Source organism: Mustela erminea, chromosome 14 (genome assembly GCF_009829155.1).
Source record: "Mustela erminea isolate mMusErm1 chromosome 14, mMusErm1.Pri, whole genome shotgun sequence".
Taxonomy (NCBI): domain Eukaryota; kingdom Metazoa; phylum Chordata; class Mammalia; order Carnivora; family Mustelidae; genus Mustela; species Mustela erminea.
Genome location: NC_045627.1, coordinates 39,587,766 through 39,614,214, shown reverse-complemented (window position 1 = coordinate 39,614,214; position 26,449 = coordinate 39,587,766). Strand labels below are relative to the sequence as shown.

General features: G+C 47.0%; 2 protein-coding genes across 4 annotated transcripts; both read left to right on the top strand.

The window, feature by feature from the left end:
* The first annotated feature begins 217 nt into the window (after positions 1-217).
* SYNPO2L (synaptopodin 2 like) lies at positions 218-17,146 on the top strand. Of its 3 annotated transcripts, XM_032311757.1 has the most exons (6): positions 218-278; positions 740-814; positions 6,746-6,923; positions 8,582-8,733; positions 9,199-9,713; positions 13,350-17,146. In XM_032311757.1, exons 3-6 carry the CDS (start codon positions 6,894-6,896, stop codon positions 15,488-15,490), a joined length of 2,838 nt encoding a protein of 945 aa, XP_032167648.1. In that variant the 5' UTR covers positions 218-278; positions 740-814; positions 6,746-6,893; the 3' UTR covers positions 15,491-17,146. The 3 variants fall into 3 exon arrangements, with proteins under 3 accessions (XP_032167648.1, XP_032167647.1, XP_032167649.1); XM_032311756.1 differs by lacking the exons at positions 218-278; positions 740-814; positions 6,746-6,923 and adding an exon at positions 7,088-7,389; XM_032311758.1 differs by lacking the exons at positions 218-278; positions 740-814; positions 6,746-6,923; positions 8,582-8,733; positions 9,199-9,713 and adding an exon at positions 9,749-10,977.
* Positions 17,147-18,755: 1,609 nt separating this feature from the next.
* MYOZ1 (myozenin 1) lies at positions 18,756-26,060 on the top strand. The gene is made up of 6 exons (XM_032311777.1): positions 18,756-19,117; positions 20,293-20,383; positions 21,516-21,694; positions 23,430-23,673; positions 24,038-24,203; positions 25,571-26,060. Exons 2-6 carry the CDS (start codon positions 20,311-20,313, stop codon positions 25,800-25,802), a joined length of 894 nt encoding a protein of 297 aa, XP_032167668.1. The 5' UTR covers positions 18,756-19,117; positions 20,293-20,310; the 3' UTR covers positions 25,803-26,060.
* The last annotated feature ends 389 nt before the right edge of the window (positions 26,061-26,449 follow it).

Genomic DNA, 26,449 nt, shown 5'->3' with positions numbered 1-26,449 from the left:
GCTGATCCCGCAGATTCTTAAGCGTTTTCGCCTTTTATTTACCCCCAGAAGTTCTGGTCACTTTACGGTCCCACTAACCGATACGCGATCGAGAAGGCTAAGTCAGACTATCTTTAGCAACGCCCCCACAATCCTCCTTTGACGCATTAGTGACCTCTGACCTAGAATCCTGAAGCCACTTCCTGCTGACCCCTGACCCCATTGATTTCCGTCTACAAAGTTGCTTTCACCTATGACTTTTGCTGGTTACGAAGTTACGGAACGTAATATGATAAAGGGTACTAACACTGCTTTCAGACTTCATGTGTTCGAGTTCTGGCTCTGCAGCTCACCAGCTTCAGCAGCTATCTCTGCCTTAGTTTTTTCATCTGTAAAATGGGAGAGAATATGAAATACCCTTCAAATAATAATTTGTTGAGAGGATGGATTTAGACAATTCACATAGATCGCCTGGCACCATAGCAATCACTCAGTAAATGTCAGATGTTGTTAATTAACCATTTTTATACAGTGGCTTAGTTTAGATGCAAAGCTCTGCCAGAACCTGATGATCTCTGCACTCAGAATGCCCCCAGCCTGTTGGAAGAGCTACAATTCCTGGAGTAATTATTACCCCATTTAATGAATAACAATATTCTAGCTAATAGTTGTAGGATTTTTAAAAATACACATGACTTCACTTAATTCTTTGTATAACAGTTACTCATTTAACAATTTTCATTTTATTTTCTTTTATTAGCACTGCTGTGTGCCAAGCCATGTTCTTGGTTCTGGAAATACAGTAGTGAACTGTAGTGCTCTCCTGTGATTGACAGTAAGTAACAGTTATTGTGAGTCATGAAGTGGTGCATTCATTGAAAAAAAAATTGCACCTCTGTTCTGTGCTGGAAGCTATATTAGGCACTGAGCATGCTTTAGTAAGCAGACCAATTACTCCTGTCCTCAAGAGTCTATAGTTGAGTTCAGTGGTTCTCCAAGTGTGATCCTAGGATCAACAGTATCAGTATCACCTGGGAACCTGTTAGAAACACAAATATCAGACCCATTGTAGATATATTGAATCAGAAATTGGGGAGGTGAAACCCCGCAAGACAAGGTTTTAGGCCCTCCAGACAATTCAGTAGCATACTGAAGACTGAGACCTACCAGTCTAGATTAGTAATTTGCCAAATTCAATTAATATTTGTTGAGCACCTGTCTTAGGCTATGCCATTTGCTAAGCGTTCTCACATAATTTATCCCATTTAATTCTCGTATCAGCATAGGAAAAATATTTATTGTATTTATAAATATATATGTATATATTATATGCATACTATAATATATGAATATATTAGTAGATTATTTCATTACATAATCATCTAATCCTGTACATATTACTATATGTAATTAATTATATTACATATTACTATATGTAATTACATATTACTACATGTACTTGTATTACTATTATAATTAATTCATATATTACATGTACATATATTACTATATGTGATTAATTATATTGCTATATCTATTAAATATACAAAATATATTAGTAGATTATTTCATTACACAGTCATCTAATCCTGTATTCACTGTCTTATTTTAGGGAATTAGTAGCTTTAAAATTTTTCCAGGTCTGGGTGGCTCAGTCAGTTAAGTGTCTGCCTTTGTCTCAGGTCATGATCTCAGGGTCCTGAGATGGAGCCCCACATCCAGTTCTCTGCTCGGCAGCTGCCTCGCCCTATCCTACTGCCTGCTGCTCTGCCTACTTGTGCGCGCTCTCCTCTCTCTCTCTGTCAAATAAATAAATAATATCTTTTGGGGCGCCTGGGTGGCTCAGTGGGTTAAGCCGCTGCCTTCGGCTCAGGTCATGATCTCAGGGTCCTGGGATCGAGCCCCGCATCGGGCTCTCTGCTCAGCAGGGAGCGTGCTTCCTCCTCTCTCTCTGCCTGCCTCTCTGCCTACTTGTGATCTGTCAAATAAATAAATAAAATCTTTTAAATAAATAAATAAATAAATAAATAATATCTTTTTTAAAAAATTAAATAAATAAAATAAAATTTTTTCAGGTGAGGGGCACCTGACTTTCCCAGTCAGTAAGGCATGCAACTCTTCATCTCAGGCTGTAAGTTCGAGCCTCACACTGGGTATGGAGACTACTTAAACATAAAATCTTTTAAGAAAAATTTTTTTGCCAGGTGATTCTAATGTGCACTCAAGCTTAATTGAAAGTCGCTGGTATTGGGGCGCCTGAGTGGCTCAGTGGGTTAAAGCCTCTGCCTTCGGCTCAGGTCATGATCCCAGGGTTCTAGGATCAATTCCCGCATCGGGCTCTCTGCTCAACAGAAGCCTGCTTCCCTTCCTCTCTCTCTGCCTGCCTCTCTGCCTGCTTGTGATCTCTGTCTGTCAAATAAATAAATAAAATCTTAAAAAAAAAAAAGAAAATCGCTGGTATTGCACAATGGCTGACATGTAGCAAGTAATAAATACTTGACTAGTGAGTGAGAGGATATTTAGAGGGGCTCCTGGGTGGCTCAGTCGGTTAAGCATTTGAGTCTTGATTTCCGCTCAGGTCATGATCTTGGGGTCATGGTCTCAGAGTTGTGAGATCAAGCCCTACATCGGGCTCTGCACTGGTTGTGGAGCCTGCTTAAGATTCTCTCTCTTCTGGTTGCCTGGGTGGCTCAGGGGGTTAAGCCTCTGCCTTCAGCTCAGGTCATGTTCTCAGGGTCCTGGGATCAAGCCCTGCATCAGGCTCTCTGCTCAGCAGGGAGTCTGCTTCCCCATCTCTCTCTCTGCCTGCTTACTTGTGATCTCTCTCTTTCTGTCAAATAAATAAATAAAAATCTTTAAAAAAAAGAGAGAGAGAGAGAGATTCTCTCTCTTCCTCTCCCTCTGCTCCTCCCCCAGTTTGTTCTCTCTCTCTCTAAAATAATAATAATAAAAAAATTTAAATTTTGAGAAAGGACATTTAGATACTCTTTTAACTGATTAGGTCAAGTTACTGCCCAAGCTAATAAATGGTGGAGCAAGATTCCAAGTCCAGTCTAGACACTAAGCCCCAACTATTTTCTGACTACATGATACACCAAGGCAAACAGCATTTAGCACACCAGTAGAGCAGCTGTTCCAGGAAACTCTAAAGCTTTGGATAACTCTACTTACAGCATCATTATGTTATGATCTATAACAGAAAGAGATCTCTTCGACTACATTCATTGAATGGAAACCTAAAAATAAGTAAAAATTTTATTATTAACATGGGTTAGCATGTTTATGGCACACCATCTGTAGCCATCTTTCCATGACCAGCCAACATTTACTGAGCACCCATCACATCAGGCATTGCTCTCTGGCCTGTTGATGGGCTATTGCATATAGTCGTTTCAAATTTCTCACCGTCTAGGAGGAAGACAGGCCTATAAACAAGCTACAATATTGACTGAGAAATGCAATAAAAATATGAATGAGATACATATGTTGCCCAGAGAAAGGAAGGATTAATTCTATAGGAAGGAAATTGGGAGATGGGCAGGAAAGGCTTTATGGAAGAGGCAAGAATTCAAGTGGGGTAGGGCTGATTAGAATTCCTCTACATTGCCCACCATTGCACATTAGAATCATCTGCGGTACTTCTTTTTTTAAGATTTATTTATTTATTTATTTATTTGAGAGAGAGAGAGAGAAAGAGAGAGAGTACACAAGCAAGGGGAGAGGTAGAGGAGAAGCAGACTCCCTGATGAACAGGGAGCCCAATGTGGGCTCAATCTCCTGACCAGGAAGATCATCACCTGAGCTGAAAGGAAGAGTCAAATGCTTAACCAACTGAGCCACCCAGGCACCCCTTTTGTGGTACTTTTTAAAATGGCGAAACTAGGTGCAGCAACATGGATGGATCTAGAAGGTATAATGCTAACTGAAATAAGTCAGAAAAAGACAAATACCATATGATTTCATTCATATGTAGAATTTAAGAAGTAAAAAAGATGAACAGAGAAAAAAGTAATAATAGACTTATATATTATATATTTATATAAATTTTATTTATATATTATTATATTTATATACTTATATATTATATATATTTATATATTATTATATATTTATTTATATATTATTTATATAAATAAGACTATATATACACATATATTTATATATATATAACTTATATATAAAAAAGACAATAGAGAATAAACTGATGGTTTCCAGAAAGGAAGTGGGTGGAGGAATAGGTGAAATAGATGAACTGATGACCACTGAGTAATGTATAGAATTGTGAAATCACTATATCGTACATCTGAAACTAACACTGTAACACTGTATGTTAACTATTATATGGGAATTAAAATAAATAAATAAACAAACCAATAAATAAATAAATTTTAAAAGAAGCAAAAATGTACAAGATTTATACGAAGAAAATTTAAAACACTTCTGAGGAACATAAGATCAAAACAAATGTAAATGCATCCCATTCATTCATTCATTCATTCATTCACTAAAAATAGCACTTACAGCATGCCCGGCATTTTTCTAGGCTTTGGAGATACAAAACTGAACAAAACAGAGAAAAATCCTTGCCATCTAGGAATATTCCAGCGGGTAGCAGAATCTAACATGAAAAATATGTCAATTCTCCCTAAATTAATCTATAAAGTTCACAATACCAATAAAAATGCCAATAAAGGGGCACCTGGGTGGCTCAGTCAATTAAACTTCTGCCTTCAGCTCACGTCATAATTTCAGGGCTCTGGGATGGAGCCTAGTGACAGGCTCCCTGCTCCTGGGGAAGTCAGCTTGTCCCTCGTCCTCTCCCCCTCTGCCCTTCTGCCCCACTCCAGCTCTCTCCCTCTCTCTCAAGTAAATAAATAAACAAATAAATTTAAAATGCCAATAATATTTTGAGGAAGCAAGATATATTTAATATTACTGCAAAAATGGAATGTGCATCCTTGCAAAGATTCTGTAAACAAACAAACAGAAAACAAAATCCAAAGTATACTGTGATCCCAAACCTATTTAATGTTGATATGAAAGAATAGAGAGAGCCTGTCCATGATGCCAACCTGAATGAGGTATTAGAGTTATGACTCAATGTTACACTATCAATCATTTCTCTCCAAGAGGGAATATAAAAAGAACCAGATATCCCGGAACAGTGAGCCTTGAGTGGGAAGGCTGGCAAAGCTTCTGTGTCTACCTCCCAGACATTAGTCAGAGTCTCGATCTGCTTGGATATACCAGAGGAAAAAAGAAAAAAAAAAAAAAAAAAAAAAGAAAGGGAAGGAGGGAGGGAAGAAAAGAAAGGAAAGGAAAAGAAAAGAGAACAGAAAAGAAAAAAGAAATAGCATAGACTTAGGACATTTCAGAACCCATTGTTAGGCTCTCTTAGTGTTTCGTGATACTGGCTTGCATAAAATAAAGGTATGGCAGAAGGATCGTGTTCTGGGGCACTTGGGTGGCTCAGCGCGTTAAGCCTCTGCCTTCAGCTCAGGTCAAGATCTCAGGGTTCTAGGATCAAGCCCCCCATCCGGCTCTCTGCTTAGCAGGGAGCCTGCTTGCCCTGCCCCTCCCCATTTTTAAAAAGATTTTATTTATTTATTTGACAGAGAGAGAGAGAGAGATTACAAGTAGTCAGAGAGGCAGGCAGAGGGGGAGGGGGAAGCAGACTCCCTGCTGAGCAGAGAGCCCGATGCGGGGCTCAGATCCCAGGACCCTGAGATCATGACCTGAGCAGAGGCTTAACCCACTGAGCCACCCAGGCGCCCCTTCCCCCACCTCTTTGCCTGCCTCTCTGCCTATTTGTGATCTCTCTGTCTCTGTCAAATAAATAAATGAAATCTTTAAAAGAGAGAGAGAAAAAAAGAGAGGGGGACTAAGGTGTAAGATGACAATTACGCCTTCATTTAAAAACAATAATAATTGTGTTTTGTTCTGTAAAACTCTTGCTGTCTAGATATTCTTGCGTCGTTGCTTATTTAAAAAGTAGAATTAGGGGCACCTGGGTGGCTCAGTGGGTTAAAGCCTCTGCCTCCGGTTCAGGTCATGATCCCAGGGTCCTGGGATCGAGCCCCGCATAGGGCTCTCTGCTCAGCAGGGAACCTGCTTCCCTTCCTCTCTGCCTGCCTCTCTGCCTACTTGTGATCTCTGTCTGTCAAATAAATAAATAAAATCTTAAAAAAAAAAAAAAGTAGAATTAGGCTTAGACTAGAAAAGAGAGTTACTTCTAATTTTTGGCAAGTCCCTAAAATTCAGGGGCTAAATGAACAGGGAATCGCAAAGTGGACAATTACAAGAGTTGCTGAAAGCGGGAAAACGTTAAAAAAATAAAACAGAAAAAAAAATAAAATGAGGGGCGCTTGGGTGGCTCAGTAGGTTAAGCCTCTGCCTTCGGCTCTGGTCTTGATCCCAGTGTCCTAGGATCGAGGACCACATCGGGCTCTCTCCTCAGCGGAGAGCCTGCTTCCTCCTCTCTCTCTCTCTCTGCCTGTGTCTCTGCCTGCTTGTGATCTCTGTCTGTCAAATAAATAAATAAAATCTTAAAAAAAAAACTAAATGAAATAAAACAGCAATACTGGGTATCAGACCAATAAATTCTGAATTCCTAGAGCTGAGACCTGGGAATCATTATATATACACATTAATAGACTATTTCATTATATAATCCTATATGGCGTCTTATATTTGGAAGCCAGGAGCTTTAAAAGCTATACTGTACTCAGCACTGCAGTGAGTTATGGATCTCCATTTTGATTAACAGGCGCATTAATACAGCAGGGGGCACACTACTTCTGGGGAGCCTGTGAACTTAAGGGACAAGTCCAGCCACTCCTTGCCATGGAACTGAAGCCCCTGCTGCTGCCACTTTGAAATGAGCTTTGGAGGAAAGCAGTTGGGATTTGTCCGTGATGCTATCAGGGAAGGCCCAGTCTCTGAAAGTATGTATATTAGTTGGAGCTAGTACTCTGAGTCCTGAGTGAAAGACCCATGTAGGAGAATGCGAGAAAGGGGAGGGCAGAAGTTTTTACTATAATTAGCTTTGGATGTAATACAGCTGGGGGAGGGAAGGGAGTAGAGCCAGCAACTATTTTGAGCAGGGCTCAGATTGACAGGACATGTGTGCTGGACTGTACTGATCCCAGGGCCAAGTTGCCTGCCTGTGGTGTGTGGTGTGGGGGGGAAGGCCTGGGGCAGCAGGAGTAGGACAGCCATACAGACAGGCCGGACGGGGTACCAGCGCCTCGACTTCTCTCCCTGGGACACTATCCAAACTCCAAGGGCCTTGGGCCAAGCTGAGCGATGGGTGCTGAGGAGAAGGTGCTGGTCACATTGTCAGGGGGAGCCCCCTGGGGTTTCCGACTTCAGGGGGGGGCCGAGCAGAGGAAACCTTTACAGGTGTCCAAGGTAAGGGAGAGCCCCTATGATTGAGGTTTCAGGGAAAGGGGAACCCAGGGGAATCTGGAAAGAGTCATGTGGCGGCCTTTGGGGGAGAGGTGGGAGGCTGTGGAGAAGAGGAGTGGGGGTGGGCAAGTGGGCAGGGAAGCATGCTCGTCTGGTGGGAGGAGTAGTTTCTAAGCACAAGCTTCTTGTGGGGGGTTGGAGGGCTCTTAGAGAAGAATTCCTGGCTTCTGGGAACAGAAAAAAAAGAAAGACTGCCTCAGTTCTTTGTGGTACCATCGAAGCAGGGGCCCAGGTCTGGCCGTCCAGTCTTTGCATTCCTGACTCTATGCCTCTACTCCAAATTCCATGAATATAGGGAAGATTCTAATTTTTCTTTAACTATATTGGTATGTGATGAGCTGAGGCTGTGTTACTCAGTCCTGCCCTACCCTGCCCTACCCTGCCCAGGCCTTCAGGGCTCCTCTTTCCCATCACCAGACCCTTTCTCTCATGAGGCAAGACTTTTTAGGTGCTAGGAGGGTTATGGCAAGGTCTGGCCTGTCAGATGAAGCTGTTATGTGGTTTCACCATACAGGCTTAGTTTTCTCATCTATAACATGTGGGTAATAACAGTACCTACTTCATAGAACCATTCTCAGGATTAAATGCAATAATACATGTAGAATGCTTGGCACCATACCTAACATTTAGCAACCACTCAACAAATGATAGCCATTACTACTATTATTATTACTTTCCCATATGTATATCTGTGTGCACGCGTGGCATACATATACATACACAGCTACAGTCTCCCCAGGATCTGCTAGACTCCCTGCAGTCTGGAATAATATTCTAAAATCTTGACTGTGTAGGTAATGGCCTAGAAGAGAACCATTAGCTAGTAAAGATACTGCCCTTGAAAGGAAATCTTTAGGGGATCCAACTGCCATTTCTAGTACCTCCGCTCTGCAGTTTTCCCCAAGCCTCTTTGATCTGGTGATTACCCTGCCTCCCCTCATATGATGTATGATGGATATTACTCCCTTCTTCCCTCTAGATAGGCCCCCTCAACTGCAGCTCCATGTTCCTCCCCATCCTTTCTTACCCTGCAAAGTATATCCCCTCCATCCATAGGTCCTTGCTGTCCTGACTCCTTTCATTCTATTCCCACTTAGAGCCCTCCCTCACCTACAATCTCTCCTCCCAACCTCAGATCCGAAGACGGAGCCAGGCTGGCAGAGCAGGACTCCGAGAGAGGGACCAGCTTTTAGCCATCAACGGGGTCTCCTGCACCAGCCTCTCTCATGCCAGTGCCATGAGCCTCATTGATGCCTCAGGGAGTCAACTTGTCCTCACGGTGCGGAGGTATGGACCCCTCCCACCCCAGCCCAGCTCACCACCCCCCCCAGCCCAGGGCTCCCAATCCTTGTCTCAGCTCTATGTCTTACTGGCCTGGCTTCAGCTACTACTAAGTGCCCACTTCTGCTTGTAAGTTTGTGCTGGAGTATAGATGTTTGTCAGTGCCTCCCAGGGGGTTCCAGTGTATCTGCAATTAAGGGCTGAGGGTGTCAAGTGGGTATTTGAGTTTATGCGCTTACTTTGAGCCCACGTCGAGCCCTTGTCTGTCTCCTTACCATCTCATCTCCCTCTAAGCCAATGTCCACTCATAGCCCTTCCAGCACATTTGCCTCCCAGTTTGCCTGCAGATCCCCACTCTTCCCTGCCTATTCATTCAGTCCCCTCCCTCCCTTCCTTCTCCCATCCCTCTGGATCTCACTAGCTGTCAGTCACCCAGCCCATTTCTCAAGTCCTGTCCTCTTTCCCATCCAGGGTAGAGGATGAGGGGCCTGTGCGGTCTCCATCCCCTGGTGAGCTTCAGGTGTTGTCACCCTTATCTCCACTGAGTCCTGAGCCCCCTGGCGCTCCAGTCCCCCAGCCTCTTCAGCCTGGGAGCCTCCTCTCGCCCCCTGACAGTGAAGCTTACTACGGAGAGACAGACAGTGATGCAGATGGCCCTGCCGCCCAGGAGAAGCCCCGCCGACCCCGCCGCAGAGGCCCCACGAGGCCCTCCCCTCCGGGAGCCCTACCTGATGAGGTCTACCTATCCGACAGCCCTGCAGAGCCAGCACCTGCAGCCGCTAGTCCTCCCAGTCAGGGTGACAGCCGTGTGAGCTCCCCATCTTGGGAGGGTGGGACAGCCCTTCAGCTACCCCCAGCCGAGGCCCTGCTGTTGCCCCATGGCCCCCTCCGGCCTGGGCCTCATCTCATCCCTATGGTGGGGCCTGTTCCCCACCCGGTGGCAGAAGACCTCACTACTACCTACACCCAGAAGGCCAAGCAAGCCAGTAAGTGCCCAAACCCTTTTTTCCCTAGCCAGGATCCTTCGGTCTGAATCCTAAATCTACCTCTCCATAACCATCTTTATGCTTTCTTTGGATATAGTCCTGGGGACAAGTGGAGAAGAGAGATGAGTAGAAGGGGAAAATAATTATTCTCACAGTCCCCATTATTTTTACTGTTTGAACCAGTCTGGCAAAAGGTGTAGGTGGTTCAATCCGACCCAGGAACAGAGTGAGTAGGGAAGTTGGAAAGGGACATGAAATCAAAAAAGGGTTTGCTTTTTGTTGTTGCTCTGATTTTGCTAAGTGTAGGACAGGTGAGGGCAGAGTTCAGACATGATGCAGGGGGGGTTTTGGAAGCAGGGCAGGGGCTTTTCAGTGTTAATTTCAGGCATAGCATCAGAGCTACCTTTGACCTTTCTAAATTCATCTGCATTCCTGGGGACTGGGAGCATATGGGATAGTCATGAGATCCCTAGGAAGTGGTAGAGGGAGGGATCTTCAACACCTTATCTCCTGCAAGAATGTAAGCCTGGGCAGAAAAAGCCAGTACCACTTATCTCAAGCTCTTTGCTATTTTTGATGTGAGCTACAGAACAAGGTCTAATAGTGAACTTTCTCCCTGTCCCATGCCTTTACTCCAGAGACTTTTTCTTGTCATGTTGAAAATCTAGGATTACCCCCTCTAGTTCTCATCTCTCATTCCTCCCCTCTACCATTCTGATTTCTGATCCGTAGAGTTTTGTGTGTCTAAGTCTGGAACGGGGCTAAGGACATTGATTTAGAGTCTGACATCCCTGAGAATGTCCAATATCCCACAAAGAAATTCCAGATGCATGCCCAGGATCCCATGCTTATCCCCAATTCTCATTTTAGCACCCCTCCCTTCCTATGGTGCTGGGTAAGACTGCAGTTAGTTGCTCAGGGATATTTTTAGCCAAGCAGACCTCATTGTCCAGTGGGGTGGGGGTGGGAGGAAGGGTAGGCAGGTGTCCACGTCCATCACACCGGGGCTTGTGGGGCAGCAGAGAAAAGGGAGGGGGCTAGGCTCCAAAAATAGCACAGTGAGCTCATTCAGCTGCCAGTGCTGGGGACAAGACAAAGGGGCTTTAAAAGGCGTGGGGGGTGGCTCAGGCTGGTCCTGCTCCAGCCAACACTGCATTTCTCGGCATGGAAACCTTTGAGCCCATCAGCCAAGAGCCCTTCAGCCAAGCCAGCTGCAACAAAGCCCCAGATCCAGCTTCTGGGCTCCAGGACCCATTCTATGCAGGTACTACCCTCCCATAGCCAAGAGAGTTCTGGGATTTAGAATGGAGGGGAATACATCAAAGGTTTAGGAAGGGATGTCTTTGGGCAAGGTCTTATTCCCTTATTCCTTCCTCCTTTTTGATTTCTTCTTCCTTCTTTTCTCAGGAGAGTTTCACTGCCCCTTTCTCAGAATGGGCTGATGCTATGGCCACATGTCAAAGGGGTTTGTGACCGCATGAGCTATAGAAAACTCATGGGGAGGGAGTGTGTGTGAGAGAAAGAAGTGTGAATCTGTGAATACATGAAGGCTTATATATGGGAATCCATGGAAGAATATATGCGTGAACAAGCAAGTGTCTGTATATATGTGTACCTGGTGTCAAGAAAGCTTTAATAGTCATATTTACTCACCGTGGGCTTCAGGGCTGCCATGAAATGCTAAATTTACCTACACTACCTCATTTAGTCCTCATAGCAATCCTATGAGATAGCCATTATCATGCTCATTTTCCAATGAGGAAAATGAACTTCAATGAAGTGAGGTAACTCTACCAAGAACCAAAAACCTGAACCGAACCCTGACTCCAGTGCCTATCTATCATGCAGAGCACAATTCTGTAGTACAGATGTTGGAATGGGTGGCATGAAAGCCCTAACTAGAAAGGAGCTTGGTATCTTGAGTGGAAAGTGGATGGAATTTCAAAAATTTTTCAGGAGGAACTGGGGATCATAGATCAGACAGAATCTGTGCCTAAGGCAGAGTTCTAGCAGCAGGGCAGTCTCTCCCATTTCCTGGCCCACCTCCCAGGCACCACATGGCATGGGAAGCCCTGCCCAGGATCCCCTTCATACCTAGTCCTTGTGTGGCTGCCTGTTAGTGGCTCTCTACCTAGAAGGCTGACCCCCAAAGAAGCCCACCCCACTCCAACCCCAGCTGGGTGGGGGTTGGTGGTGGAATATATTTAGCTGGTGACCTTGAGATATCCTAAGGATTTGGAGGGTTACACTGGAGAGCGGCATTCTGGCTTTTCCTGCATCTCGGATCTGAGGCTATCGCTGGCTGTGAGTAGCAGGGGTGTGAAGTACAGAGGGGTGCCCTGGTGGTTGGAAGGCCAGTATCAGTTGTGAAATTTTGTCCAAACTGCAGGGTCTCTGCAGGGGCAACTGGGAAGGAGTATGCATGTGTGGGAAGGTATTTGAGTGACTGTGTTTTTGTGGGGGTACATGTGTATTATGTGTATATGTGAACTAGGGTGTATATAAGCTGGGGTATATGTGAATGAGAGAGAAAAGTACATATGAGAGAATATGCCCATAACTGCCTCCACTAGACCTGTATTCTTGTTTTTTTTTTATTTTTTTTTATTTTTTATTATTTTTTATTTATTTATTTGACAGAGAGAGATCACAAGTAGGCGGAGAGGCAGGCAGAGAGAGAGAGAGAGGAGGAAGCAGGCTCCCCGCTGAGCAGAGAGCCCGATGCAGGACTCGATCCCAGGACCCTGAGATCATGACCTGAGCCGAAGGCAGCGGCTTAACCCACTGAGCCACCCAGGCGCCCCTGTATTCTTGTTTTTAAAGATTTTTATTTATTTTACAGAGAAAGAGATCACAAGTAGGCAGGCAGAGAGAGAAAGGGAAGAAGGCTCCCTGCTGAGCAGAGAGCCCGATGCGGGATTTGATCCCAGGATCCTGAGATCATGACCTGAGCTGAAGGCAGATGCCTAACCCACTGAGCCACCCAGGTGCCCCTAGGCCCATATTCTTGTTGAACTGTGTGGTGGGAGTTATTTCCATGAATGTGTATGATGGTGCACTACATAATGTGGGTGGAATTGTGAGTAAAGATCCTTCTTCCTAAGGGTCCTTTGTGTCCCTATCATAAGGGGTGGGAAGAGGAGATAAGTCCCTAAGTTGCTGAAAAAAACCCTAACATGGTCTCATTTTATCTTTCCCTGGGACCTGCCTCATCTCCCTGGCTGCCATGGGAAGTGACTGTCCTCGACCCTACCCCCCACCCCCAGCATTGCCAGCCAGCCAGGAATGGTGGGAGGCAGGGGAAGAATGTATGCGGGGTGGATAAGAGCACATCTCTGGGAAGATAGAAGCAGAGTAGATGGGAGAGAGGTTAGTAGAAGAGCTGTGATTAGAGTGGTGTCAGGGAGCCAACTAGACTCTGCCTTCCCTTCAACTGTCCTTGGTTTCGCCTTTCACCTACCACTCTGCCCCAAGTCGGAGGACTTTATTACAGGCAAGAGATACTGCGGATCAGGCCAGTTAAAAGACAGAAGGTGGGATGACTGCAGAAAGTGGCTGGGCTGGGGCTGGGGTGAAAGCCGTGGGGAACAGGACTAGAAGAGGTTCACTGACCATTCTCCATCCCGGCCTCCTCAGAACTGCAACGCGCGGAGAGTCTCCAAGAGAAGAGTGTGAAGGAGGCCAAGACCAAATGCCGGACGATTGCTTCCCTACTAACTGCAGCCCCTAATCCCCACTCCAAGGGGGTGCTTATGTTTAAGAAGCGACGGCAGAGAGCCAAGAAGTACACCCTAGTGAGCTTTGGGGCTGCGGCTGGGCCAGGTGCTGAGGAAGAAGACGGGGTCCCTCCAACGAGCGAGTCGGAGCTGGATGAGGAGGCCTTCTCTGACGCCCGCAGCCTCACCAACCAGTGCGACTGGGACAGCCCCTATCTGGACATGGAGCTGGCCAGGCCAGGCTCAGCTGCAGCAGAGGCCCAGGGCGGGCAGCTGAGTGAGGCCTCCGGCAGAGGGGCCCAGCTCTTTGAACAGCAGCGCCAGCGCACAGCCTCCAGCACCCAGGAGCCGGCCCAGGATGGGCCAGTAGCCATGCCCAACGGGCAGGGCCTGCAGTCACCACCTCGGGCCCACAGTGCTCCTCCGGAGGCGGCTATGCTCCCATCCAGCCCTTCACCAGCCCCTGTAGCTAGCCCTAGACTCTTCTTCCCAGGCGGTGGAGCCCCAACTCCAGCTCCAAACATCTTTAACCGGTCAGCCAAACCCTTTACCCCAGGCCTACAAGGGCAGCGGCCAGGTACCACTTCGGTTATTTTCCGGCCCTTAGCTCCCAAGAGGGCGAGCGAAAGCCTGGGAGGCTTCAGCTCCACCCCACCGCCCTTCCAGTCCCCTCCACAGGGACCCACCCCTCTGTCCAGCCACGTGCCAGCCTCCGGTTCCCCCATCACTCCACGCTCCTCAGGCCCCGTGACAGCCACCAGTTCCCTGTACATCCCAGCCCCCAATCGTCCTGTAACGCCAGGAGGAACCCCAGAGCCTCCCGCTCCTCCTAGCGCCGCTGCCATGACCTCCACCGCTTCTATCTTCCTGTCGGCCCCTCTGCGACCCTCTGCGCACCCAGAGGCTCCCGCCCCAGGCCCCGGGGCACCTGAGTCCCCCAGCGCTCGGGAGCAGCGCATCTCCGTGCCAGCTGCCCGCACTGGCATTCTCCAGGAGGCCCGGCGACGGGGAACCCGGAAGCAGATGTTTCGTCCGGGAAAGGAGGAGACGAAGAACTCGCCCAACCCCGAGCTGCTATCGTTGGTGCAGAACCTGGATGAAAAACCCCGGGCCGGCGGAGCGGAATCCGGTCCAGAGGAGGATGCTCTGAGCCTCGGGGCTGAAGCCTGCAACTTTATGCAGCCACCAGGGGGCAGGAGTTACAAGACTCCGTCTCACGTGACACCTAAAACCCCTCCTCCAATGGCACCCAAGACTCCGCCCCCGATGGCTCCCAAGACTCCACCTCCAGTGGCTCCTAAACCCCTGTCTCGAGGGTTCCTTGATGGTCTAGTGAATGGGGCAGCGCCTTTGGCTGCAATCTCTGAGCCCACAAGGCTTCAGGGCAGGGGTGGGGAGCTGTTTGCCAAGCGGCAAAGCCGAGCAGACAGGTATGTGGTGGAAGCTACACCTAGTGCTGGCCTTGGCCTTGGCCCTCGTCCCAGAAGCCCTTCCCCTACACCCTCACTGCCCCCTTCCTGGAAATATTCACCCAACATCCGTGCCCCACCTCCTATTGCTTACAACCCACTGCTTTCACCCTTCTTCCCCCAGGCTGCCCGAACTCTCCCTAATAAGGCCCAGTCCCAGGGTCCTCGGGCAACCCCCAAGCAGGGTATCAAGGCCCTGGATTTCATGCGGCACCAGCCCTACCAACTTAAAACTGCCATGTTCTGTTTCGATGAGGTTCCCCAAACTCCTGGCCCCAGCTCCTTAGGGCCCCCCAAAACTGCCCGAGTGCAGGAGATCCGCCGATTTTCCACTCCAGCACCCCAGCCCACTGCAGAACCCCTGGCCCCCACTGTACTAGCCCCTCGAGCAGCCACTACATTGGATGAGCCCATCTGGAGAGCAGAGCGGGCCTCAACCCCTGTCCTTAGCCCAGCCCCTCCTCCAGAGTCTCCCAGGGGTCTTGGGACTTCCCCCAGCTCCTGTGGCTTCCAGGTAGCCAGGCCCCGGTTCTCAGCCACCAGAACTGGATTGCAGGCTCATGTGTGGAGGCCAGGGGCAGGCCACCACTGAGCAGGGCACAGCTCCCAGGACCAAGGAGAGATGGAACACCCAATTCCTAAAGTTGCTTCTCCTACCCATCCCATGTCCTCTCTCAGGCATTTGGAGGCTAAATTCCCTCCTGCCAGAGATAGTTTTGGAGTTGGTGTCCCATCCTCCTGGCTCCCAACCTCCCTGCTGCTTTGTAACCTATTATCTCTGCTTTATTATCTGTGCTTCTCTTTGTCTCTGTAGTTCCTTGCGTCAATCTCTCTATTTCAGTCTGCACCCATGCCCCTCCGCTGGTCTCTATTTCTCTACATTTGTGCTTTCTGTGAACCTCATTTTAACATTCAATGAGAAGCACATGGAGAAGTTACTAGTGAGACCTCAAGCAAGAAGCTCACCATCAGGCAAGACTCAAAGGGACTGACTTGCTCTCTGTTTGCTCTAAATCCCTTGCTACTCCTCACTCTCATTTCCCAAGCTTGGCTGGCATATATCTAGATATGTATGTGAGCGTGTGTGTGTATGTGTATGTGCAAGTGTGTTTGGCCACCAATGTGTTCTTATGCCTGGGGCAAGAGTAAGAGGAGTGGTCTAAATAAAAACCCAATCTGGGTCTTCCCTCTATACTGATTAAAGAAGGGTCAGATAGCCCCTCATGGAGAGTCTAGTGAGGAGAAAGAGACTGACTGAAATTTAAGACCAGTGCTTGTAGCAGGGCTATAGCATCTTGTGAAACTCACAGATTATGAGAAGACCTGAAGGGCAGAGGCAGTATGTAAGGGCTGAGTTATACCAGCTAGACCCAGAACAGAACTCAGAATTCTATTCAGGAGGTGCCTAGCTGGCTCAGTTGGAGAAGCATGTGACTCTTGATCTCAGGGTTGTGAGTTAGAGACCCACACTGGGGGTAGAGAGCACTTAAATGAATGAATGAATAAAATAAATAAATAAATAAATAGTTCTATTCGTCAGGATTTCAGAAAGAGGCCATTTAAGAGGCCCCCGCTGAGCTACAAGCTTCCAGGAAGTGAAAAAGAAAGGCAGAAAATTTCCTCTGGAATGGAAAAATGATTGGCTTCATTGCTTCATGCACCTGGGACAGAAAGGAGGGGAAAAGAGCTATGGTGTGGAAAGTGAGGCAGAAACCAGAAGCAGAGTGAATGAATGAAATTGACTGAGCCACAGGGAAAAGCATGAGGGGGGAGAGAGCAGTTTTGGCAGACAGGAGAGTTGGGTTTCAAGAAACTCACTGTGTACAACGGGGACTAGGAAAAAAAAATTGAGAGAGAAGAATGCATTTGTTAGAATGAGGACAGATGATGGTCGGAGGATGTGAGAGTGTGGGCTGAGTGTCAAAAGAATAAGTAGTGTCTGTTCTACCTTCTCTGAGTCTGTTCTTCTACCTTCTGCAGCTTGTCATGATGACCTGGGAAAGGGCAAGGAAATAACCCAGAGCCAAAACCTCTTTTCAGCCCAACCCAATCCCCCACACCCTAGCTGTTGTTCTTTTCAGCTTCAGGTCCTGGTCTCTGATCCTAAATGGGTATGGACTCCCCTCTCACCGTGACCACCACCAGTCAGCCACGTTTGCTGCTTGATCTGGATTGATTGTTTCCTTTGCATATTGAGTGTGAGTCACAGTACTTTGGTTTGTGCACAAGAATAAACTTAAGTTCCAAACCTTCTGTCGCCATCTTCTCTTATAGTTTTATATCCAAATCCTGATTCTCCTCCATCTTTTCTAACCTGTTTCCTGATCTGATTCCTTACTTCTTTTTCCACTACTGCCCTATGTTTCACTCTTTGTCCTTCACTCCCTGGTCTTTTGCTCTTCTTAGTAGTTCAGTCCCATTCAGATTTAGCCACCTCCACCATTCCCTTTGGTTCTCTCTCCCCACATTCTTTACCCAGATTCTTTCCTTTTCCATCTCCTGCTCCATACTTCCCAGTCAAGTCCTCAATTTCAGAACCAAGAGGAGTGGAAAGGCCCTTGGAGCTTTTGCCATCATCATTTCCTAGCTCTCTGGAAGAAGCAATGATGTTTCCATGGGAAAGCAATTCCTGGAGGTGACGGTGGGGTGGGAGAGGGAAGGAGAAAGAGGGTGGATCAGTGTGGATTGAGTCTACTACAGAAGAGAAGGCACTGGAGGCAGGCTAGAATTAAGGACTTCTGCGAAAGTGCTGTTACTCCAGCAGGGGGCATATTTGTGCAAATAACCAGGCCCAGATGCTCCCGTGTCAGTTTCAGAATTCCAAAGGAAGGGCCCATTGAGCCGTAGGTTGACTGGTGTCTTCATCCACTCGGTAGTTTTAGGTACTCAATCACAGGAGACCAAAATTTTGGTTTGTTTTTGTTTTTGAGAGTAGGTTGGTGGTGATGACAAAAATCACCATTTGCCATTTTTATTTTTTCTTTTAATTGCTTCTTTGGGTTGGGAGGGAATGGAGGAGGATAAAAGATGAGGGACCTGGAGGCTAAACTGGTCTAGGCAGAGGCCAGCTAGAGGGGGGCAGGATGATCTTTCAGTCCCTGGCCTGAGCTTGGAAAGTTCAGGATGTGAAAAGGACACGGTCAGGAAGAGCGGAGAGCTCACAAAGCAACAGAGGGGCATTCTGGAAACTGCAAACTCACTTCCTAAAGCTGCCATAGCAAGATGGTGGTGACTGCAACAAAAGTGCTGTAGCTGCTGGTTCCAGAATATGAGCAGGTGGAAGAGGGTCCAAGATGTTCATGCAGCTACTGAGGACAGGTCTGGGTAAATGACAGGTTTCCCTCATGGAGGCTCTCAAACTTGTGCCCTTGCCCAGGGAATCCTCTGGAAGAGTATGAATGGGACGGTCTACACCCTAGGGAATGTGTGCTCCCTTTGAAGAAAGTCCCAAGTGGGAACCCTGGAGAGAAAAGGACCTGGCATACATGTACTTCTCAGACATCAACATGTGTCCTGCAAAGCAGGCCGAACTGAGCACCCCAGTAGCATATGGGGATGAAAAGGCAAAAACTGGTCAAGTCTTCCCCACATCATCTCTGACATCATAGGAAGCACTGGATTTTGTTAGGTCAGGAAAGACCAACCCATTAAGGAACTTTGAATGAGCAGCTAGCTCCATTGTGTACAGACTTCCTTTCCCCAAACATAGCACCTTAAGCCGTCCCACCCCCAAAATGCACCTACATGTCCCTCCAGCTCCAGCCTGGATTGGTTTTGAGTGGCTCTCCAGACATGTTCTCCACATTCTTTCTCTCCCACTCTGAATTCTTATCCACCACTTTCTGCTTGCTTCCTCTTTCCATTTCAGTTTTCAATTTCTCCGCGAATGCTTCTTTGGTCCTTGGACCTTAGGTGCTAAGAAAGGGGAATCCCTAGGCAGTCTGATCCCTGGCTCAGACAGCTAAGTGGGAGAATCCCAAAGGCCATTCCTCCCCTTCCTGAGCCTCTGGGCAAGGAGGCGGGATCTTGGTTCCAGGGTCTCAGTACCCCCAGTGCCATTTGAGCCGCTTGTACTCATCATCTCTATTAATAACTACCCTCCCTCCTCCACTGCCAGTGCTGCCCCCACGCCTGCCCAGCTCGGGTTCTCCGGTCACAGCAGCTCAGTCCTCCAAAGCTGCTGGACCCCAGGGAGAGCTGACCACCGCCTGAGCAGCCGGTAAGTTTCCAGTTCTATGGCCAGAGGGGCTAGAGCCCATTCTGTTGACTGTTGTGTCTGTGTCCGTAATTGTGACCCTTGATCCTCCCTTATCCATGCCCTGCTTCCAGCTGTTTAATTCAGGGGAGCCACAAAGTTGGAAGAAGAGGGGCCCAGGAAGGTGGGGGGAATGGAGATGTTGGAGGAGGCACTAGAATAGTAAAAAGGGGTTCTGAGAGCCTGGATGGAAAAAAAAGAACTTAGCCAGTTAGGGCTGAGAAAGGGATAGTGAATGCCCATTTAGCAGTTCCTGGAGTCTGACCTTAGCATACCCCATTAAGTTAGTAGAAATGCGGACTTGTTGTGAAACAAGACTCAGCAGAAGACTGTGTTTTGCTCAGTGTCAACTTCTGTTAAGGAAGGGCTGGAGTTTGAATCTTCTCCCAGCTTGTCCCCCTCCACTGCCAGATTCCATTATTATCTTCCTGTCCCCCCATCAATTCCCAACTGTTATGATCTTGCTGAATTGACAAGCATCAGGGTTCAAATGCTCTCAGCCCTCCTCTCCATTCTAGCTCTGGCGCCTGGGGCAGGAGTGACTGAAAGGGAGCAAGGAACACTGCTGTGACCTCCCAGGCCACACTCCAGCTGGCCCAATAGGGGAGCAACAACCTCTCCTTCCTATGGAGAATGTTTTTGGCTGAATCTCCTCAACCGTGGCAGAACATTTTTCTGCCACAATGGGGCTTGAGGAAGACTGAAGAGAGACCAGAGTTTGGGAGTAACAACCCCAATCTGAGAGCCCCATAAAAATAAAAACTTAAAGTCACACCAAGCCAAACCTGGGTGCAGTACCCTGTCTGTGTGTTATCTGTTTGTTTTACCCATTGCCCCAACACATACTATGTTCCTAATTCCTGTACGAACTCTATTTACACAGTAGAAAAGAGGCTGATAGAAGTTAGGAGCAGAGGGCACATCTCTACTTTCTGCCTTGCCTCCAAGAAAAGAGAAGTCCTAAAGCAATGGATTTTTACCTTTTGGCGGGGGGGGGGGGATCGTTATTTATTTATTTATTTATTTATTTAAAAATTTCATGAAACCCCTTCACTTGAAACCCTTAACCCCTTCTTAGTAGATACTCCCCCTTCCCAGTTCCTGTCCACCCTCCAACTCCCCTTTCCCACTTTATCCAGGTTGCCTCTGCCTCCACAATGCCACTCTCAGGAACCCCAGCTCCCAACAAGAAGAGGAAATCCAGCAAGCTGATCATGGAACTCACTGGAGGTATGGCATGTTTGTACCCACATAGCGTAGGACTTCTTGTTGAGAGCATCTCAGGCCCAAGAGTCCAAGAAAAATCATAAAGTTGTATATGTCTTAAGGTGAAGAGATGTGAAGGGACAAGAGAAATTCTGGGGGATGGGGGCAGGAAGAAAAATGGGGAAAGGATTCAACACTGACCCCTCACCTTTCCACCCTTTTCACCTTGTAATGTGAGACAATAGTATTCTTGCCATATCACCCATGCAGGTCCAGGACAACAGGGCTCACAGATTGGTGAGGTATGTTTGAGGAAGAGCATAAATATGTATGACACACATATACGAGACTGGCAGACAGCAAAATCTCAATAAATGTTTAACTTCCTTACTTTCTACCCCAGAGCTAGGGAGCCTGTGTAAGCACTTAAAATAGAAAAATACTCAGGCAATTTTTCCTGGGGGGCAGTAGGAGTATACGCATGTAAAGAGCTATCCCAATACCCAGAGGGTGTCTGTAGTCAGAGTTCACTGAGAGGAAAAGAAGGGGAAGGAGTTAAGACAAATCCGTATTTATTTTTTAAATATTTTATTTATTTATTTATTTACTTATTTGAGAGAGACAGAGATAGTGAGAGAGAGAGAACATGAGCAGGAAGGAGGGGGAGAAAAAGATTCTCTGTTGAGCAGGGTGCCTGATGCAGCGCTTGATCCCAGGACCCTAGGATCACGACTCAAGCTGAAGGCAGACACCCAACTGACTGAGCCACCCAGGCGCCCCAACAAATCTGTATTTAGATGTGGTGTTGGCCTTTGGGCTTGCCCGCATGCATAGTTTCACCAGTGGTCTCCACCCATGATGTTCCTTTAGTCCCCCATGCCTGTGAGCCTTCTGCTTCATTCACTCTCCACTCTATCATTCCCACTGCTCCCACTCTGCATTCCAGTTCCCGCGCATCGTCTCCAACCCCAAACCCAGGAAATAAAAATCTCTCACAAACAAGGTACAGTTTGACCAGATGTCACAGACAGTATCTGCTTCCCTCTGTCATCTCTGCAGGAGTCGCAAACTTAGTTGTGGATGGCATCTGTATTCTGAGACTAGAACACCCTACTTTACTCTTGTCCTTGTCTCTTCCTCCCCACCTCCCTGAAAGGTGGACGGGAGAGCTCAGGCCTGAACCTGGGCAAGAAGATCAGTGTCCCAAGGGATGTGATGTTGGAAGAGTTGTCGCTGCTCACTAATAGGGGCTCCAAGATGTTCAAACTACGGCAGATGCGGGTAGAGAAATTTATTTACGAAAACCACCCTGATGTCTTCTCTGACAGCTCAATGGTGAGTTGGGAGCTTTACAACTCTCATAGCCCTGTGCCTCTTCTGACAGCTTCTTCATAAGCCCTCAATCTCCCAAATACCACCAACCTCCCCTCCCTGCAAATTTACAAGCTTATGAAGTCCCCAGATATATTAACCCCTTAACAGCTAAGGGTGAGTTACAGCCCACCTTGGAAATTCAGTCTCTGTCTTAGAGCTGGTGAAGGGGAAGGGGTGAAGAGTACACACCCTCAGGGAGAAAATTCCTTCCCAGCATGGCCAAGTGTTAAGGGTAGGGCTGCCAGAGAAGACACAGGATACCAAATCCTGTATTTTAAAGTTGAGATATGCATGAATAATTTTTTGGTAAAGTATGTCCGGTGAAATATTTGAGACATAAAAATTCAATTTTTAAAACACAGGATACCAGCTAAATTTTAATTTCAGATATACAATGAATACTCTCTTACATATAAATATGTGCCACACCATACTTGGAGTGTAATTATAGTAAAAAAGTATTTGTTGTGTATCTGATATTTAACTTTAACTGGTGTCCTATAATTTTATTTGATAAATCTGGCAACCCCAGGAAGAGGTAAGTGCTTTTCATAACCATCTTCTTCTTTTTTTTTTCTTATTTTATTTTATTTTATATAAACATATAATGTATTTTTATCCCCAGAAGTACAGGTCTGTGAATCACCAGGTTTACACACTTCACAGCACTCACCATAGCACATACCCTCCCCAATGACCATAACCCCACCCCCCTAATCATCTTCTTCTTGAACCATTCTTTTACCTAAAGGGTCTGTCTAAGGACTCCATGAAACTATCCTCTAAGATCCCGTGTCCCCTAGTGAGGATCCTTTTCCCAAGAGAAGTGGGGATTGGAAGGGTGCCAGGCACAAGATGTTATAGCTGAGAAGGAGGGGATCTTCTCCATTACCTTTCTTCCCCCTCCACCTTTACTGGGCAGCCAGAGGAAGTAGAAATAGATGCCTACATGGGGCCAGAGGCAGGAGTGTCTGTCACTGGTCCTTACGTAGGAGCAGAGGAAAAATGCTGAGCCGGTCATATCTAACTTTAGGAGTCCAAAAGCCCTCGTTCCTGGCTGGGTCTGATTACACTGGTTGGAGCAGAGGGGTGTGCATGGTGGGGTGGCTAGGAGAGCCTCCTGAAGGAGTTGGTGGGGTTATTTTTAGGCTTTGGGGTGGAATCCAGGGTTGCCCTTTTGGTCACCCTTCCCCCTACCTGCTACAGTTTCACGGCCAGGAGGTCTTGGTTCAACAGGCATCAAGAAGAAAAAGGAGAAGAAGAGAAAGAGAAAGAAGAGAGCTCTGCCTGTTAGAGAAGATTAAAGAAGTGGACAGGGCAGAGATCTACTTCCTCAAATTAAGCCTGGGTTCTCTGTCCCAACCCCATCCTTTTAAATTTTAGCTGAGCAGAAATCTTGGTCCTTTTTACCTTGGTAAGAATGGGAAAGGGAAGTATAGAGAATGAATTGCCCCCATCTTAAGGTGTAATTGGAGGAACTGAGCCAGGGGTGTCCTATCCCTAAAGGAGAGTTTAATTCCTCTCAACCCAGTTATCCACTGTCCACATATTGGAGAGGGAATCTCAGAGGATTCAGTGTCTTCTGTTTATAGCCATGGTCTCTGATCATTTCCTCCTTGCTGTGCATACCCATATCTTTCTATATTCCCCCATACCCATTGCCTAACCTTCCCCTCACTTTGTCCTTTCTTTTCAGGATCACTTCCAGAAGTTCCTTCCCACAGTTGGGGGACAGCTGGGCACAGCTGGGCAGGGATTCTCCTACAGCAAGGGCAGCAGTGGAGGCCAGGCAGGGGGAAGTGGCTCTGCCAGACAGTATGGCTCTGACCAGCAGCACCATCAGGGCTCTGGATCTGGATCTGGGGGTACAGGTGGTCCAGGGGGCCAGATGGGCAGAGGAGGAGCTGCTGGAACAGCAGGAGCTGGTGAGACAGGAACAGGCAAGTATCCTTACCCAAGAGTAATGTGTTTGGCCCCTAGAGCAGAGACGTTCCCAGGAATGATACCTAGATTGGGTTTAGGGAGCAAGGGAGGCCTGCTGAGATGCCTCGATGGACCTTCTGGGACCAGGAGAACACCAAGATGTGTCTATTTCACCCAGAAGCCTTGTTTTTCAGCCTTTCTGGCTTTTCAGTTTCAGTCACAGATCTAGGCTATCATTATCCATGAAACTAGCACAATTATCAGGATGTTATATTTTTGGTCTCTGGCCCCAACAAGTTCCTTAGTGCAGGGATGTAAGACTAACTTCCACCGATTACTAACCGTTATTATTGACTTAATTTTCTCTCCCATGGCTGTCAGGAGACCAGACAGGCGGAGATGGAAAACATATCACCGTATTCAAGACCTATATTTCCCCATGGGAGCGAGCCATGGGGGTTGACCCTCAGCAAAAAGTGGAGCTTGGCATCGACCTGCTGGCCTATGGGGCCAAACCTGAACTCCCCCAATATAAGTCCTTCAACAGGTAGGGGTTATGAAGAAGGAACCAGATGCTTTCCAGTGTGTGGAACAGTGTCCTCAGCTGGGACGGACACTTTGGTTCATTCCAGAAGGAGGCTGAGGAGGGAGGGAAGGAACTTGTGGGCCCCAAAGGCCCTAATAGAATGCCTTTGTTTTTTTCACTTTAGTCCAGAGAAACAGAGCAGTATTATGAAGGAAACTTTTGCTGGGGGGCAAGATTTTAGTTCACTGTACCACTTACTAGTTGTGCTGGTCATGGGGAAATCACTGCACTTCTGAGCCTTGGTTGCCTTGCTATAAAACAGGAATAATATAGAATGCCTGGGTGGCTCTGTCAGTTGAACATCTGCTTTGGGCTCAGGTCATGGTGGGTCCTGGGATTGAGCCCTGTGTTGGGCTCCCCGCTAGTGGAGAGTCTGCTCCTCCCTCTCCCTCTGGACCTCCCCCCCCCCCCGTGCTTGTGCTCTCATTCACTCTCTCTTTCTCAAAAGAATAAATAAGAGAAAATATTTAAAGGGAATAATACATTACATGTTTAAAGGACTCTTGAAGTTCCCTTCATTTAAGGTTAGGATTCCATTACTGTCCTTGTAGTATGATTCTATTTTTTTGTACTCCAGTAAGGTTTAAGTATCTATTCTTTTCGAATTTGGCTTCTTTGGACTGTGGGTAGGAGATCTGTGTGAAAGCAGAACAGGGAAACACTAGAGAAGTGTTTTGTATTTGATCCTAAATAACCTGAATTTTCTAGGCAATGTTAATTCCTCTCACCAGGCCAGGGCTATCCACTGGAGGTGGGCTAGGGATTGTGAGTGTGTGGAGAAGGGGATGGTGTCTCTACATTGTAATTTAAGGTGGTCTTAGAGCCTTGGGTCTGTAATGTCTGAGTCACAACTCTCCATGAAACTCTTTATCCAGTACCCACTAGACTCCTTTTCTCATTATTAGCTCTGGCGAAACAAGCAAACCAGGAGTGGGGAATGGAGTACTAAGGGAGAAGAAGAATAAGGAGTGCAGAAGCAATCCTTTTTTTTTTTTTTTTTAAATAAAGACTTTATCCACTTGAGAGAGAGAGAGCGAGAGAGAAACCATATGAGCAGGGAGAGGAGCAGAAGAGGGAGAGGAACAAGCAGACTCCCTACTAAGCACGGAACCGGACTCTGGGCTCAATGTGGGGCTTAATCCCAGGACCCCAAGGTCATGACCTGAGCTGGAGTCAGAAGCTTAACCAACTGAACCACCCAGGCATCCTGCAGGAGCAATCTTAAACTAAAATTCACAAACTTCCCCATCCCCCAAGCAGGGTAAGATCTTACTGATAAAGCTGTTCCTTTTATTCTGATTTTTAATTAAATAATGTCCCCTTTTCAGGACAGCAATGCCTTATGGTGGATATGAGAAGGCCTCCAAACGCATGACCTTCCAGATGCCCAAGTTTGATCTGGGGCCCCTACTGAGTGAACCCCTGGTCCTCTACAACCAAAGTCTCTCCAACAGGCCTTCTTTCAATCGAACCCCTATTCCCTGGATGAGCTCTGGGGAACCAGTAGACTACAACGTGGATATTCGGATCCCGTTGGATGGAGAAACAGAGGAGCTGTGAGGTGTTTCCTCTTCTACTTTACATCAGTTTTCTTTTATAAGGTTCCAATTTGGAAAGCGAATGCTGAGCAGGATACTCCTACTATAAATCCAGTATCCTTGTGGGATTGGAGGGAAAAAGAGGGAGATACTTGTCTTTCTAGTCTTCACTCCAAGCATCTCACCAACTCAGAGCTCCTCTTCCACTTGCTCTGTATGGAACCTGCTCTTTTATGGAATTTGCTCTGCCACCAGTAACAGCCAATAAACTTCAAGGAAATGAACTCATTCTTCCTCTGATATTTAAGGGCAGATCAAAACTGAGGTCAACAATGCACAGAGACTAATTTAAGTCAAGTACTGAACATTCATTATTCAGACTTCAAGACCAGACCTGAGCTCTGGTTGCTTATACACCCACACGCACACCCATACCCACGAGACCATATTCATAGGTGTATACAAAGACATAATTATTCAATAGTACATAAGATAAACATGCACAAACACATGTGTTGGCCCATATGTGGGCAAAGCTAAGAAGCTATTGTGCACTGTGGTTAAGAAGTAGGTGTTGGTGAGTCTAGTGTTAGCTCTCTTTGTGTAGCTGACTGGAAACTTGGATGATCAGGATTACCCAGTTATCACAGAACTAGAGCATGCCATAGA

What these genes read in the sequence shown, in the direction of transcription:
- SYNPO2L (XM_032311756.1), top strand. Translation starts at nt 7,285, where the DNA reads ATGGGTGCTGAGGAGAAGGTGCTGGTCACATTGTCAGGGGGAGCCCCC. An exon ending in AACCTTTACAGGTGTCCAAG is followed by an intron (nt 7,390 to 8,581) that starts GTAAGGGAGAGC and finishes TCCCAACCTCAG; the next exon opens with ATCCGAAGACGGAGCCAGGC. An exon ending in CCAGAAGGCCAAGCAAGCCA is followed by an intron (nt 9,714 to 13,349) that starts GTAAGTGCCCAA and finishes CGGCCTCCTCAG; the next exon opens with AACTGCAACGCGCGGAGAGT.
- MYOZ1 (XM_032311777.1), top strand. Translation starts at nt 20,311, where the DNA reads ATGCCACTCTCAGGAACCCCAGCTCCCAACAAGAAGAGGAAATCCAGC. An exon ending in GATCATGGAACTCACTGGAG is followed by an intron (nt 20,384 to 21,515) that starts GTATGGCATGTT and finishes CCTCCCTGAAAG; the next exon opens with GTGGACGGGAGAGCTCAGGC. An exon ending in AGCTGGTGAGACAGGAACAG is followed by an intron (nt 23,674 to 24,037) that starts GCAAGTATCCTT and finishes CATGGCTGTCAG; the next exon opens with GAGACCAGACAGGCGGAGAT.